Source organism: Rhinichthys klamathensis, unplaced genomic scaffold (assembly GCF_029890125.1).
Source record: "Rhinichthys klamathensis goyatoka isolate OS25496 unplaced genomic scaffold, OSU_Roscu_1.1 h1tg000004l_1, whole genome shotgun sequence".
Lineage (NCBI taxonomy): Eukaryota > Metazoa > Chordata > Actinopteri > Cypriniformes > Leuciscidae > Rhinichthys > Rhinichthys klamathensis.
Genome location: NW_026606557.1, coordinates 2,637,642 through 2,654,369, shown reverse-complemented (window position 1 = coordinate 2,654,369; position 16,728 = coordinate 2,637,642). Strand labels below are relative to the sequence as shown.

At 37.6% G+C, this 16,728-nt stretch overlaps 1 protein-coding gene across 1 annotated transcript in view; it reads left to right on the top strand.

Moving 5' to 3' along the window:
• The window catches only part of pitpnc1a (phosphatidylinositol transfer protein cytoplasmic 1a), a 102,608-nt gene that overhangs the window by 70,577 nt on the left and 15,303 nt on the right, over positions 1-16,728 (top strand). The window contains exons 3-5 of the mRNA XM_056251354.1: positions 5,459-5,547; positions 8,444-8,451; positions 15,961-16,032. Coding sequence (XP_056107329.1) covers positions 5,459-5,547; positions 8,444-8,451; positions 15,961-16,032 — 169 coding nt within the window. The remainder of the gene's footprint in view (positions 1-5,458; positions 5,548-8,443; positions 8,452-15,960; positions 16,033-16,728) is intronic.

Below are 16,728 nucleotides of genomic sequence, written 5' to 3'. Positions count from 1 at the left end.
GTCCTTGGGACTTTTCAAAAGGACAGTTATAGCTTCGCAACTTCAAGTTGTTTATGAAGTGAAGCATTTGACATGATCTATGGTCTTTTTCACCCTTAACATGCCAATTAAGACACACTCCATTCCTGTTGTTATCTACCCCTCCCATTATGGAGGAAAAACACATTCTAATCAGCCTGAGACACCAGATTTCAGACCATTTTTAAAGTCAGTTTGGATCAGGAAAAAATTTATTTCGTGCTTGAGGTGTTCAAGGTGTATTCAAGGTGTATTCTCAAGATTGGATTGGCCTGCTTGTGTGAACATGGGTTTAAAGTGCCCCTATTATGCTATTTTAAAGGTTCCTTGTTTTGTTTTGGAGTCTCTTACATGCACCCAGGAAAAAAAAAAAAACTTTAATTTTCTCATAATATAGATTTCAGCATCACTTCTTTTCTCACGGTGTCTAAAACAGTTCAATAAAGGATTCAGTCCCTCTAAATCCATTCTTTCCGAGAGCCTACTCTGCTCTGATTGGTCGAATGACCCAGTCTGTTGTGATTGGTCTACTCTGCTCTGATTGGTCAGATGGCCCAGTCTGTTGTGATTGGTCTACTCTGCTCTGATTGGTCGAATGACCCAGTCTGTTGTGATTGGTCTACTCTGCTCTGATTGGTCAGATGACCCAGTCTGTTGTGATTGGTCTACTCTACTCTGATTGGTCAGATGACCCAGTCTGTTGTGATTGGTCTACTCTGCTCTGATTGGTCGAATGACCCAGTCTGTTGTGATTGGTCTACTCTGCTCTGATTGGTCAGATGACCCAGTCTGTTGTGATTGGTCTACTCTGCTCTGATTGGTCAGATAACCCAGTCTGTTGTGATTGGTCTACTCTGCTCTGATTGGTCGAATGACCCAGTCGGTTGTGATTGGTCTACTCTGCTCTGATTGGTCAGATGGCCCAGTCTGTTGTGATTGGTCTACTCTACTCTGACTGGTCAGATGGCCAAGTCTGCTGTGATTGGTCTACTCTGCTCTGATTGGTCAAAACAGCGTCTTCTCACCATGTCAACGACACGAACCAAACTGTTCTAGACCTCAGCTAAAACTACAGTGTTTGAGGGTCAATGTAGACGTTGTTCACGGGCAGCCAATAAAGACCATTGGCTGGCATTATGCAAATTTGTTACAAACCTGCTTAGGTTCAGCAGGAAATAAGACTGCGGAACTGACCACTCATTTCAGATTTGGTACAGATTCGGTTCTTTCTTTTGGGAGGAACTCCATTTATCTGCTCTTTGATCTTTGAAGCATTGAACCTTTTACATTCACAAACAGCTATATTACACACTACATGAAAGGTCATATCTGAAAAAGCATAATAGGAGCACTTTAAATACACCCAGTGAGACAGACAGACAAATATGTTTTTGTTCAATGGTGTTTTAATTACACACCAATTAAAAACAAGCTTCAAACTTTTGACCCAGTGTCTGAGGCTCAGACTAAATTTAGTTCAAGTGCTTCAGTAGCTCAACGTTTGCTTAATACAAAATGATTTTTAGCATTTCAACATTTATTTCAGTGTATACAAATGTTTGGAATAAGAGCTGTCCCTTGTTCAATGGGTTTTATTTTTATTTTACAAGCCCAAAATATCCTATTTTACAGTAGGATAACTACAGTAGCATTTACAACAAACAGATTAAAAATAATTCCCTCTCAAAATCCCCTTCATCTCGTGTGAACTCTAGATGATAAACTAAAGATACATCAAGACTTAAAGTAGAGAAAAGACATGATGAGGAGGAATAGTCAAAATGGATCACACATGAGACCAAAAAAGACAGAGGGAAGAGAGAAAATAAGAGCGAGCATGTGGGGAGGTTGAGATTTGCGTGGGATGGAAGACGGCTGAGCTCCCGCCTTTACAGCACGTGTATAATTTGAGATTTGTACCTTTCGCCCACAGTCCACCTGGTTTTGCGCTCGTTTGTGCGTGCCATGCCACTTACACAAGCTGGAGCCGTAGTACAGGACTCAGATGAAATCTACAACAAGTTTTGATTCACTTCAGACTGAAATGTTTAAAAAATGGATGGGTTTATTCATTTTTGAATAGATGGAAACAAACGAATCCACCAGATACTTGTCATTATAATGGGGTTTTGTTCAAATGAAGTGGTGTATGGATATCTGAGAGTTAGTGTAGGCTTGTTTTTTGAATTTTGATTTTAAAAGCCCTCAGGATGAAGCTTCCCTCAGGTTCACATCACAGATGTGCCGAGTCATGCGCCAGCGAAATCTGCAAGGCCTGCATAAAAGCTTCCTTTATTCCCGCTGCTCAGGCTTTTAGGACTGGCACCCGTCCCAGTTTCATCCACTCTGCATCTGGTTTATTTAGGACACAACTGCGGAAGGGCATGAGAAGAACTTCATCTCCATTGGCTTATTTCATCAAGATGTAAATACATCATGCTTCCCCAACACCACATTGATTTGATTGGTTTTACCGTCGCATCCAGCAACAATAAGATTAAGTTAAGAACAAAAATTCTGTTGTTATTTACTCTCCCTGGATACTATACACTCACCTACAGGATTATTAGGAAAACCTGTTCAATTTCTCATTAATGCAATTATCTAATCAACCAATCACATGGCAGTTGCTTCAATGCATTTAGGGGTGTGGTCCTGGTCAAGAGAATCTCCTGAACTCCAAACTGAATGTCAGAATGGGAAAGAAAGGTGATTTAAGCAATTTTGAGCGTGGCATGGTTGTTGGTGCCAGACGGGCCGGTCTGAGTATTTCACAATCTGCTCAATTACTGGGATTTTCACACACAAACATTTCTAGGGTTTACAAAGAATGGTGTGAAAAGGGAAAAACATCCAGTATGCGGCAGTCCTGTGGGCGAAAATGCCTTGTTGATGCTAGAGGTCAGAGGAGAATGGGCCAACTGATTCAAGCTGATAGAAGAGCAACTTTTAAATATCCACTCGTTACAACCGAGGTATGCAGCAAAGCATTTGTGAAGCCACAACACGCACAACCTTGAGGCGGATGGGCTACAACAGCAGAAGACCCCACCGGGTACCACTCATCTCCACTACAAATAGGAAAAAGAGGCTACAATTTGCAAGAGCTCACCAAAATTGGACAGTTGAAGACTGGAAAAATGTTGCCTGGTCTGATGAGTCTCGATTTCTGTTGAGACATTCAGATGGTAGAGTCAGAATTTGGCGTAAACAGAATGAGAACATGGAACCATCATGCCTTGTTACCACTGTGCAGGCTGGTGGTGGTGGGGTAATGGTGTGGGGGATGTTTTCTTGGCACACTTTAGGCCCCTTAGTGCCAATTGGGCATCGTTTAAATGCCACGGCCTACCTGAGCATTGTTTCTGACCATGTCCATCCCTTTATGGCCACCATGTACCCATCCTCTGATGGCTACTTCCAGCAGGATAATGTCACAAAGCTCGAATAATTTCAAATTGGTTTCTTGAACATGACAATGAGTTCACTGTACTAAAATGGCCTCCACAGTCACCAGATCTCAACCCAATAGAGCATCTTTGGGATGTGGTGGAACGGGAGCTTCGTGCCCTGGATGTGCATCCCACAAATCTCCATCAACTGCAAGATGCTATCCTATCAATATGGGCCAGCATTTCTAAAGATTGCTTTTAGCACCTTGTTGAATCAATGCCACGTAGAATTAAGGCAGTTCTGAAGGCGAAAGGGGGTCAAACACAGTATTAGTATGGTGTTCCTAATAATCCTCTAGGTGATTGTACATGCTTTGGGGGAGGGAAAGGACATGAGTGAAAACAACTGACTTAAATTTGACTTAATATGACAAGTACTGCATAACAATCCTTCAATAATTTCTTCTTTTGTGTTCCATGGATAAAATGGCATACAGATTTGTAATGACGTGATCAATTTTTAATTTGAGTAAATCACAGGGACTGATTATTGAGACACAGGACACAAGATGTTCCGCAATTTTACCTGCCATTAAGTTTATAAAGAGCAAGTTTATACTAAAATACTCTTAACATAAATTTGCTGTTTTATCTTTTTAGCAGATTTTAGGGGACAAGCACATTAGGTGCTGGAACCCTCTTTTTTGTGTGTGTGTATAAATATATATAACTACTGAGGCAATCTACTGAGGCAACGATTGTACAGTCTTATTAAAATAACATTGCTATTATAAATGCTTACTTTTTTTCTTGTATCTCATGGGAACCTTATGGAATTGATTAAAATCCTTGATTTTTGCCAAATCTATTGGTTGTCAAATAACTGCCCAAATTATTGCCGCTTGCAGGCTTTACTTTACTTTTCTTTTCTTTTTTACTATATTATATCAGTGTAACTTTGAGTTATGGTTTGAGAACAGCTGGTGTTATAGCCTAAATCTTTTATTTGAATCTTACTTTGAATATAAAGTTTAAAATTAATTGTTCACATGAATATTGATTGAGTTCAACAATGTCACAAAATCTCTTTTTATATCATTTTATATAATGGACTGTTTGCACTGAGCTTCATGATGTATTTCCGACTTGAAATAATGCCATTGTTCCTGAAACTCATTTTAAAATGAGTGTTTGGAAGAAGATTTTACAGTCTTTTGAAAGTTTCACACCCATCAGGCAATGCCGTCAGTCGGCTTAGTTTTTAGTGTTTGTTCTGCACCGTTGGCTGTAGTCGGACGGCGTCTGGGTTTTTTGGGCCGATTCAGCATGTTGAATCGGCATCGGGCCATCGGTGAGAGAGAGAACTGTGATTGGCTGTTCAGCTTAGCGAACGAGTCAGTGCACGAGAATAAAAGCGAAAGTGATGAAAGCGAGCAAAGAAGTCCAGTGCAGTTGTTGGAATGCATCTTTATGTATTCTCAGTTCATTCTTAAAGTAGTAGCTTTGACTCTTCAGCATACGTAATACATATTTGACATGGATAAGCTGGCTCAGATAGTGTGATAGCAAGGAATTTGTTTGTGTGTGTGTGAAAATGGAAGCAGTTGGTTGAATATCTGAACTTGTTTGACAGATTTAATCCAAAACTAACCATGTGTTGCACTACTGTACCCTGTCTTGTCCCGTATCTCGAGAATCATTGAAGATTTCAGATCTCTCCAGTGACTGATATGCTGTCTGTTTATCAGTCAGACTCACCACCATTCACATTCACAGCCGTCTATTAGGACCGAGTAACTGACTGATGACCGTTTTTGCAGCTGCTCTTAAGGAGATTTTGGCAGCGATTAAGGAAACCTGATATCAGACAGAATGAAAGTGCATCTTCGTCCCTGAGCGTCCATCAGCGCTTCCTCACTGCAGCTATTAGTCTGTCATTACCCCTGTTATTGCAGCAGGGGGGACGGGCCGTTTGGCACTGGCGCAGTGATCTGGCACTCTCTAGTTTCTTCTCAATACTTATCCTTCCTGTTTTTGTCTCTTTTCAGCAAGCTGCCCAGCTGGGCCAGAGCAGTGGTGCCCAAAATCTTCTATGTGACGGAGAAAGCTTGGAATTACTATCCCTACACCATCACCGGTAACTACAGCTGCTTACTCTCAGGCATACTTCCCTGTTGTAATTGCCTGACATCTTATGATACTGTGGCAGTAACACACTTTAAAGGGGTCCTATTATGCTTTTACACCTTTTCAACTTTAGTTAGTGCGTAATGTTGCTGTTTGAGCATAAGATCTGCAAGGTTACAAAGCTCAAAGTCCACTCCAAAGGGAAGATATTTTATTGAACTGAATCCCCTTTTCAAGAACTACAACAAATCTTATGAAGTCACAATGTTACTCATTTAAATAATCTCCATCACAGCATTTCCAGAACTCATTTGTTTGACCTAAGGTTGATGAACTTGGTGGTTAAAATGTATTTTAAACACTGTTCCTGAACATTATAACCTCAACGTTTATGTGTGCACAGCACATTTTATGGAGAACAGCTCCTTAGGAAAATTAACCATGGTTTTGTGATCGATTACTGTTTGTATTACCTTAGTTTTCCCACAAATATCACTATTAAATGGTGGATAATATTGTATCTATAATGTATAAGAAAATTACAAAAAAAACATACCAATCTGAAACATCCCGTGAAATCCGTACTTGCAAAGTCTTTGTACGAAATCCGTTCTGGACAATCCTCTTGTTCGTTAACATTGTCAGGGTCTGAATCAGGCTCGAATTAGTTTGATATTGGCACCATCCTTATTCATATTTACACAAGAGAACAACTTGCAGTTTTGGAGGGGCGGAACATTTCCTTAAAACACGCGCTAAGAGCTGCCAATCACAACGCACTGGGACAGCTAACCAATCACGGCACATTTTATATTTCGGAAGGACTTCATTGAAATCGGCATGTTCATGGTTTCAATTTTGAAAAATCAAGCATGAAAACATTCTAATACACCCCAAAAACTAAATCAAGACTTCGTAAAAAGACATAATAGGACCCCTTTAACCAACTTTATCAAGATGCTGTTCATACTGTTGTTCTGTCATTACAGTAATTGAAGAGAAAAGTGGCCATATGAGACTACTTTTAATTTGATTTATGTTAAGTAATTTTACATGAGCAAGTGTGAGTGCTTAAACTGAGGAAAGGGTTCAGTGTGGTTCTATATAGAACCCTAGGGTTCTTGACTCCGTTTTAAAGAACCCTTTATGTTAAAAAGTATCATTATAAGGAGAAATGTCTTAAATGATTGCGTAATACTTTGATGTTTAATGGGTTGTTTGTTTATTTTTTCTTGTAATAAAGTATGTGTACGAGTGGTTTACTTCATTAAATTTCATTAAAAAATAAAAATGAGTTCAAACTAAATTAATTCAAAATAAATCCATATAATTATCCCAAGATGGGAACCCCTAAAAGGTTCTAGATATGAAGCGCCTGACATAACCCTTTAAGGTTTTATAGAATCTATTCTTCGAAGATTGAGCTGAATATACAATGCAAGTATATTCCATTTATACAACAGTTCATATTTTATAACAGTTCATAAGTTAATATTGAGAAACTAACATTTCAGACTAAATTTTGTCCAGTTTGTATAAAAGTGTGTTAATTGGATCAAGCTGAAAAACATGGGACACATTTAATGAAAAATATTACTACTGTGAATTTAAATTAATAGTTATAATTAAATATCATTTCAGTAGATTGTCAAATTGTTGGATACAGTCAAGAAAGGTGGGACAGAATTGCAATTTTAAGAGGGAGATACGATATTGGATGTTTTTAAAACTGCCTTTATAGGTTCATTTTTAATAGATAGAGTTTATCTAATAGTTCTCACTATAAATAACATCTGATTTGTCTCAAATGCTTTAAGTAAACCTATTTTTGTAAAGTGCTACCGTGAATAGGTTTTTGAATGTGAACAGGTTTTCAAAAGGAGTTATTCTTTATAAAATGTTAATACTAATTTAATCATGATAAGTCTCTGAATAGTTTTAGCATTTAAATGAACATGGCAATGTTCGTGTATTTGGCCTTGGTGGGCTAGATCTGATTTCCATGCTGCTACTGCTGATGGATACACACACACACACACACACACACACACACTGCTGTGAGCATGTAAGATGCATGTTAAGCTGCTGTATAAATCGATAAATCCCGTAGCAGATATTGGCGGTGGAGCTGGGGAGGTGGAGGGGTTCAATCTGGTTCAGTGTTCGCTCTAGGCCAGTCAATTTAAATGTTGAACAAGCAATCTCATTGGATGCTGAATCAGCAGAGGCCAATCAGCTTGAGCCATTCAGTAAATAGTGTGTTTGCTTTCCAATCGCATGTAAATGACCGATCAGCTTCAGTTTCATGACTGAACTAGATATTTATTTCACAGTCAAACCCATATAAATCTTAAATATTTGTATAACCTTCTTCTTCAATGGTCAGACTAAGCTCACTCAAGCACACGTATATATGTATGATGTACTGAATGTCTGTGAATCAAAGTAAGTATTGACAAGATTTTAATTAATAGGTCAATTAGTCCTTTAGGCGTCTTATTTGTATACAAACATCTGTTAAATGTTTTTAAAAAGCAGATATATAGTCTAAATCTTAAACGTGACATGCAATTGCTGAATGCCATCCTAAGCTTCGTCAGGGGCATTTCTTTGACATAATGTATAGGAGCAATTATTGAGCAAATGCTTTAGAAACGACACCAAATAAAAAGGAGCGTAACACTGACATATCAGAGATGAATATGTGCACACACACATTCAGTGCAGAAAGAGAGCTTAATTTCCCCTGAAGAACTGCAGCTCTTTCTGTGATTGAATGTTTGATGACTGTCATGTGTTTATTGCCTGGACCATGGCCTTTAACATGAAGTCTCTCTCTCTCTCTTTCTCTGTGTGTGTTTGTGTCTCTCTCCCGGTCTGTTTCCTCCCCCACCGCTGGCTCTCAGAGTATACAGTGAGTATGACTACTACTACTACTTTTATTTGTGTGCCTGCAGCTGAAACTCAGAATGTCAGAGGAAATGAACATGCTGTTGAACACACTAAGTTGCACTAAAAAAATGGCTTTATGCATTTTATGATTAATACGAGTAAATGATGTTTGCGTCAAGCCAGTTGTGAGTCGAGTCTGTGTTCGTTTCACATGAATGGAGTGTAGAGTTTCTATTAAGAGTGTTCACAATCACTCGCATTTCTATTTCAGGTTCTGTTTCAATCATCTTGTCTATGTAGGCCGCACACATCAAGCTCGCTAGGTTCTGGAACAGAGCTACAGTGTCTGTCAGCTGATTCCCCTTAGCCAGTAGCCACCAACCATGTTGTAATGCTATCCCAGAATGCACCGTTCTTGTTTTCTGTTGCTGTGCTGTAATATAATTAGTGTATTGGAAAACCTTGCAGACCAGGTGTCTTCAAGCTCCTTGGAGACCATATTAGGTTTCATGGAAAACCTTGTGCTTATTCGAAAGAGCAATATATACATTTTAACAACTCAGGACTCCTCTGAGCCTTATGAATATGGTGAAGGTTTAAAGGTTTTGGGATCTTAGGGGTCATTCACACAGAATGCTTTTTTTTTTTTGCATTTAAAAAAAGCAGGGCAGTGGAATAGGAGAAAAACGTGTTGAAAAGTTGAACTTCTTTAACGAATGGCATGTCAAAAGACATGGGATGTGAGCGCAACCGTCTAAGACATCCATCTCGTGCATGTTTAACCCTCATTCTTCTCTTGGGGAATTTTGAATTTGAAAAAAATGAGTGTTCATCAGAGGGGTCCAAGACCCTAGGACGTTTGTCGCACTTTTTTGAATAAATTGAAAAAAATTGAATGGATTCGAGGAGTTTTGTGGTTGAAATTTTAAAAAGTAACACATCCTTCTCTCACGGGTCAATTTGACCCCCTTAGGAATGAATGGAATGCGAGGAACGCTTCAGTACACATAGAAAAACATAAAAATGCTCAAAATTCAAACCAAAATGTTTTATAATGTCTACATGTGTGTCTGAATGCATACTGAATGAATTGACTTTAGGACCCAGTGGAACAGCTCATTTGCTCCATATAGAGCTATAAGGCCATTTAGTGGCTTGAGTCATGAAATATCAAATATAAGAATATATGTATATATATTTTTTTTTCACAAGAGGTCGGCAAAGACACCCAATGTAAGATATTTTGAGCTGAATTAAAAGGGTTATGCATTAAATAATTTTGATGTTTAAGTTGAAAGAACGTGAGGAATGTGCTTAAATGACTATTTATTTATTATTTATTGATGAAATCTAGTAATTTACAGGTAAATAAAAGAAAAAATAAGAAAAAATTTCCCCAAAAAAGCATTAGAAAATAGAAAAAATATTAGCAAAATGAAATAAAATAAGCTTTATGTTAAAAAAAAATTAAGTATAATTTTTGGGCTTCGGGTCATTTTGACCCGCGAGGGAAAGATTAAAGTTAAAATGGAAAAACTATGGAAAATGAGCCATAGACTTTCGTCACGTGTTATGTAAAAAGGGCTTTCTCCTTCTAGACAGAAGGAAAGCTGTAGCTACAATCATCCAATTGGTGTTTCCGTCTGCATACACTCAAAAAATATTTAGGCCTAAATGTAAGATTTATTTAATTGAAGTGCATATATAACACGACGGGCTGGTTTAAATGAGCGGTGGAGATGTGTGGAGGATTAAGGCTTAACTTAAGATGGATGACAGTCTGAATCTCAGTGTGTCTCCACGCGTTGTATCTGTACCTAGAGATGAATGAGAGAGCTCTTCATCAGAATACCATTATCATAATCAACCATATGCCAGGAAACAACAGGATACAAACCGCTCAAATGAGAACAGTGGAAGACGAGAAAGGCCCAAAGGATGTAAAAATGAGCACAAAATGGAAACAGACTACAATCACTTTTTCCACATTAGGCTGTTTGAGCAGCTTTGAAATGCACTCATTGGCTGAGTGATTATGGAGAGAAAAATACATTTACATTTTCCCTTGACATCTTGAATGAGGTTTTATGTCACTGTGCTAAGGAAAGTGCAGTGAACATCAAAGTTTTAATCTTTTATTTTATTCGTCGCTAATTTAATAGAGTGCAGCAGTAGAGAAGTACAAACCTAATTCATTTTCGTCATAGAGATATTGATTTTTAGCAGTAACATAAACCTTTCGAGACGACCAGCCATGAGCTCAGAGGTTGTTAATTCATGGTATGTGCTTCTGTTGAAGCCATGAGTAAGCACAATTTTAACAATAAAACAAATGACACAATTGCCAGTTAAGAACTACACTACCCATAATCCTGTAGAGAGATTCACCAATCAGAGAACTCGCTGAATGTGATCAAGTTGTACACTCTCAAACTACTTATATGTATCTAATTACTTTGCAATAAACGGCTATGGTTCAATAGTTCATTCAGTTATGTTATTCACAATTTTTTCCACTATATTTCTAAAACTTTTTTTCTTCAGATCAAACTTTGTAATGTTTTATTTGAGCTGGTTGGTTTGGTTCATGTCTTTACTGCTGACAAGACTTTAATGGAGAATTGTTTCAAATCTCCTTGGAGAAAATAAATGGCAGAAAAATACTGCTGGCACCCAGGCTGCAGAAAACATGCTCACTGCTCTCTACTGCCAAACAAAGACACTTGCAAGATATTCCCTTTACACTAACTTCATTTTATTAGGATACATTCAGTAACCCATCATTCTTGGAATCTCTATGATGTCTTTTAATGTAGTGCGTGTGTGCTGAGGATACAGTGGATTAAAGTATAAAACAGACCAAACTGTTTAAAAATGCACTTTCAAATTTAGCTTTTAAAATATATCAAAAAGGACTAATTCTGCTTTTTTACATGTTCAGCTGTCTTTGGTGTGTAAAGTTGCTGTTTGAATATGAAAAAGGTCTGCAAAGTCCCTCCAGCGGGAGTTATTCTTTATATCAGTGTCACTGTTTCTGAACTCCCTGAAACGCCTCCATTGTAGTCTTGAATGAACACGTCACAAAATATTCCCCATTTAAATAATTCCCGCCCAAAGCATATATGCAAAGTAAAGAGGCGGGGCCTGGTTGAGTTAGTACTGTGTTAAAACTGGTGGTTATGTTAAGGTGCGGGATATTTCCCAAACATACTCGAAGCGGTTGACCAATCACAACACACTGATCCAGCCGACCAATCAGAGCACAGTGTTTTCAGAAGGAGGGGCTTCATAGAGACGGGAACTAAACAGAGCGTTTCTGACAGACTGAGGGGAGAGGAGCTGCAACAATGGAGAATATGAGAAATATAATGTGTGTTATTGAACATTCAAGCTTGAAAACCTGTTCTAGAGCCCAAAAACAACATCAAGACTTTGAAAAAGAGCCTTTTTAACTTTAAATGTTATATCAAATAACACACTACAGTTAAAATTATAATCAAGTACTTCAACATGTAGTTTAGTTTGTTAGTCAACACATCAAAATAAGTTCTTCTTTAAAACCTGAAAATAGATAATTAAAATATAATGATTTAAAAATGTACTTTAAAGTAAAACTTTTAGAATGTGCACTTTGTAATGTCAAATTAAAAGTCTACTCAACTGTGTTAAGAAACATAGTCATGAATGTGTCTCTCTTAAGGCCACTTAAAGGGATACTCATACTCATTTTACAACTCCCCCAAAGTTAAACTGTTGAGTATTACCGTTTTTGAATCCATTCAGCCGATCTCCGGTTCTGGCGGTACCACTTTTAGCATAGCTTAGCATACATCATTGAAGTGGACAAGACCATTACCATTTCTAAAAAAAAATATGACCAAAGAGTTTCGATATTTTTCCTATTTAAAACTTGACTCTTCTGTAGTTACATTGTACACTAAGACCGACGGAAAATGTAAAGTTGCGATTTTCTAGGCTGATATGGCTAGGAACTATACTCTCATTCCTGTGTAATAATCAAGAAACTTTACTGCCGTACCATGAGTGCAGCAGGCGTAATGATATGACGCAGCACCTGAAAATAGGTCACGTTGGAACTTACCGAGCTGGGGACTATTTTCAGGCGCCAAAAACAACATCAAGACTTTGAAAAAGAGCCTTTTTAACTTTAAATGTTATATCAAATAACACACTACAGTTAAAATTATAATCAAGTACTTCAACATGTAGTTTAGTTTGCACTTTTTACAAAAAAAGTGGAGTATCCCTTTAAGTGGCCTTTTATTTTATTAATATTATATTATCTGCAAGTACAGCTTTTACAAATATACTTTTAAAACTGGAAGTACACTACAAGTGCACATTCAATAAATTTAATGCATGAATGTTTTCCACAAACTATTATTACATATTCGGGTCTTTAGAGACCCGGATCTATATCTAACACTGATGGATCTCTACCTGTCACGGTAATATAAAACTCTCCTGATATTTTAATAACAATTTAAACTATTAAATAATTAAATAAAGAACATTTTGTTAACCTTCGGAGCTTGGAAGGGTTCAGTTTGAGCAGATGTTATATCCTCCTGGGACCCAAGAATAGACTTTTGTCCACTGTAGTGGACATTATATTTTAGTGAATTTCTCTGACATCATACATGTCACATGACACAACCTGGGTGTCCTGTAAAGAGCACATTCAGGACTTTTCAGAGATACCAAATGTTTGGAGGTTTCACCATGAAAACAACTTCTCCTTGGTCTTTAAAAATGTCTGACATTAATTTAGTGATCAAATGTAGCATTCTTATGGAAATATGATAATATAGTGTAATTATAATATAAATTGGACCACTTTTCAAATTGTATTTCATAAAACAACATCTCAGGAAAATGTTAAGGGGTTTAAAAAAACAACAACTTTCTGTTACAGAACAGGGCATTGATTTCAAACGTGTCCACTGTAGAGGACATCAGGACTAAAATCATGTTTATCAGGCATTCTGGGAGACACAACAAGTGAATATGGAAATAAATTATACATCAATATTCCTATGAAATGTTAGATATTATTATTAAAATGTTGCCAATTATTACTCCAATTATTACCCTTTATTCTTTCATTAAATGTTGCTCCCAGAACACATTAATGTGCAAATTAGATACAGTGTATAGATACATTGCATTGAATGGGAATATTAACTTATGGCCATTTTACCCACATATTGCAAAAAGTAAAATGGTGTATCAATTCATTCCATTATTTCTTTCATAACATAGTTGAGAATAATCTTTATACAAATTTTGGTTGAAAAAATCCTGAAACCCCAAAATGTATTGGTGATTGAAAAAAAAATCCCATTGTTTTTGCCTATACATATAATTTCATGTCATTTTATTTTTTAAACAACTTAGTCCTGGCGTCCACTACAGAGGACATAACATAACGTATGAATAAAATATTTTATATATATGTTTTTTTACCATTTGTTTATTGTGCTCTAAACAGTGTGATGACATGGGAAAAAAACTGAATTCAAAAAACTTTTTTTTTGTGGGTCTCAGGAGGATATACCATCATCGCTCTCCTCGTCAGAGCTCATTTCAGCACATCTCAAACATATTCTCAAAACTATAATTTTCAACATCTTCAAAATCAATATTTTGATCGCTGACAGCTTCTTCATCAGATCCACCGTCAGGTGACGGTGACACTAATATTTGAAAGTGTTCAGCACTTGCTCAGCAGTAAATCACGGAGTCATTTCAAGTTTTGCTGATGATATTTCCTATTCTTTTGTTTTCTGCCTGCTGTAACTATGAGTGAAACATCACGTCATCATTGTGTATCAGACATCGCCACCTTGAGAAGTTGCACTTAAGTCATCAGCGACTCAATTATTATTATTGCGCAGAAAAAAATATACTTGCACTATTACATTCCTTGGGTCATTAGCGACCCTTTACACTTTTTACAAAAAAAATGTAGAAAACAGACACTCTGTCATTTTCTTTTCTTCGTATGTTGTTAAAAATGAATAGATTGAGGAATACTAAGAAGGTTGATGTCTAACTTTAAAGAATGGATGAGGGGGAGGGTAATGAATGACGTAGGAATGCGTTTAAGGGTTGAAATGTAGCTAACTACTTTTTCAAAAGAGCTTGACTGTAGTTTAACTACTTGAAATGATGAGTACGGTATCTTGTAGTTAATGTTGCTTGTCCAGGAGCACTAGTATGCAGACAGTAGCCGGCGAAGAGGCATGCTAGGCCGTAACTCTAACGTTGCTTTGGGGGTTTACACCCAAAGGTCTGCACTTCTTCTCTTCTCCTCGATCCTTCGCCCTTCCCCCACTGCAACAGCACTTCCTCCAGCGTTACGTAACTCAGCCTCTATTGATCTCCATAGCGATTGCGGGAGCAATGCTTAATCTAATCAGGCAGCAGTGTGTTGGGTCTCAGAGGGGCTCGTGTGGGGAGGAGAGAGGAGGAGGACAGGGAGGCTGTAACTCCAGCGAGGCAGAAAAGAGCTCATCATTACAGCACAACGCCAGGCTCATAAAACACACTCGTACTGAAGCGTGCAGGAACCGTACACCAGAACTACTGAGAGCAAGCTTGCAGCGTGTTCATGATCGTGGTTTTCTCGTGATCGATGTGGAAAATTAGTTACTCGACTAAATTGAATTAACATTTGCATGTCATTTTCCTGCATAGATGTATTTATACATTGTGTTTGTTTCCCCCCCTACTTGCCTGTTGATTCCTTATATGCAGTGGAAATAAAGTATGCACACTTAAAGGGACAGTTCACCCAAAATTGAAAATATCATAATTTACTCACCATCATGTCGTTCCAAACCTGTATGACTTTCTTTCTTCTGCTGAACTAAAAAGAAGATATTTGGAAGAATATGGGTAACCAAACAGTTGATGGGCCATTTTGATTGATAGTTAGTGTGATTATCTACACCTGTGTGAACTTGAGGAGAACTGACCTCATATATTCACTAGGGGCTGTTTACACGACACCGTTTTCAACTAAAAACGTTAAACTTTTTATGCGTTTTGGCCGTTCGTTTACACGACAACGGCGTTTTGGGTGCCTGAAAACGCAAACTTTTGAAAACGGTGTCCCTTTAAACAACAAAAAACGTCAATCTGTGAAGACGATGACGTCATGCACATGCGTATTACGTGTTCAGTCTATATTGTTTCATTGCCATCTAATGGCCTGCCAGCAGAATACGGGGTTTTTAGTCGTTTTTGCGGATCGTTTTGACAATGGTGTCGTCTGTATACGCGGAAAACTCAAAGGAACAAACGTTTTCGTTTTAAGCAGATCGTTGTAGAGTAAACGTACCCTAAAAATCACAAGAACACCAGCTGATTCAAAGACAACGAGCAAAAAATGATGAAGACGAGTGAAGTTAGTGAAGAGAAAAGCTTGTTTTGCATTTTTGAGAACAGATGACACTTGATTTGACTTGGGTTGGTAAATTTAACTAACTTGTTTTCTCTTCTTTAGTGCTCTTTCCTGCCAAAGTTCTCCATCCACGTTGAGACAAAGTATGAAGACAACAAAGGCGTCAATGACAATGTATGTATACTGCATGTAGTGTGAATGTGTTTGTGTATGGTTATATCTTTTCTGGTCTTTTCTCAATTCTCTTTCGTCTCTAACTCTTTTCTGTAGCGAGAACCGTTGATTTGTTAACTTTGTTTTCCATCAGTTATCTCATTCCACATACATCAACTAGTAAGCCCAGTAGTTTCTCAGGGTCCAGAGTAATTTAATGAAATAAAACGTAATTAAACTTTTTTAGGGTTGTGGGTCTGTCCTTGTTCAAGTATTACTTTAATAAGATTCGGTGTCTGTCTGCTAACGTTACATATTATAAAGCAGTTAAGTGTTTCAAAATCAGTGTATAACTAGCTATTAACATACATATTTTGGAGATTTTACATTGAATTTGACCAAAAAAGTCTGAGTTTGTTTACAGGCAGATTAAATTAGCGTTAACGTTAAATCTGCATGCAGCATTGATGTAATGGTCATTCTAATACTCTTAGTATAACGCTGAAAGTAAGGAGGTTGTTGTTTATCTCCTGTCGTCGCCGATTCGGGGTCTGAGTCCGGCTCCAACATATAAGGCCGGATTACATTTTCCTCGGCAATGTCCATCATTATTACAGGTGTTTTATTTACCTTACGTGTGAGCATCAGCAAGCCACAGCAGGCCACAGCATACATGACCCTAGTTAGCTGTGATTGGCCTAGCCGTGCGTCACTCAG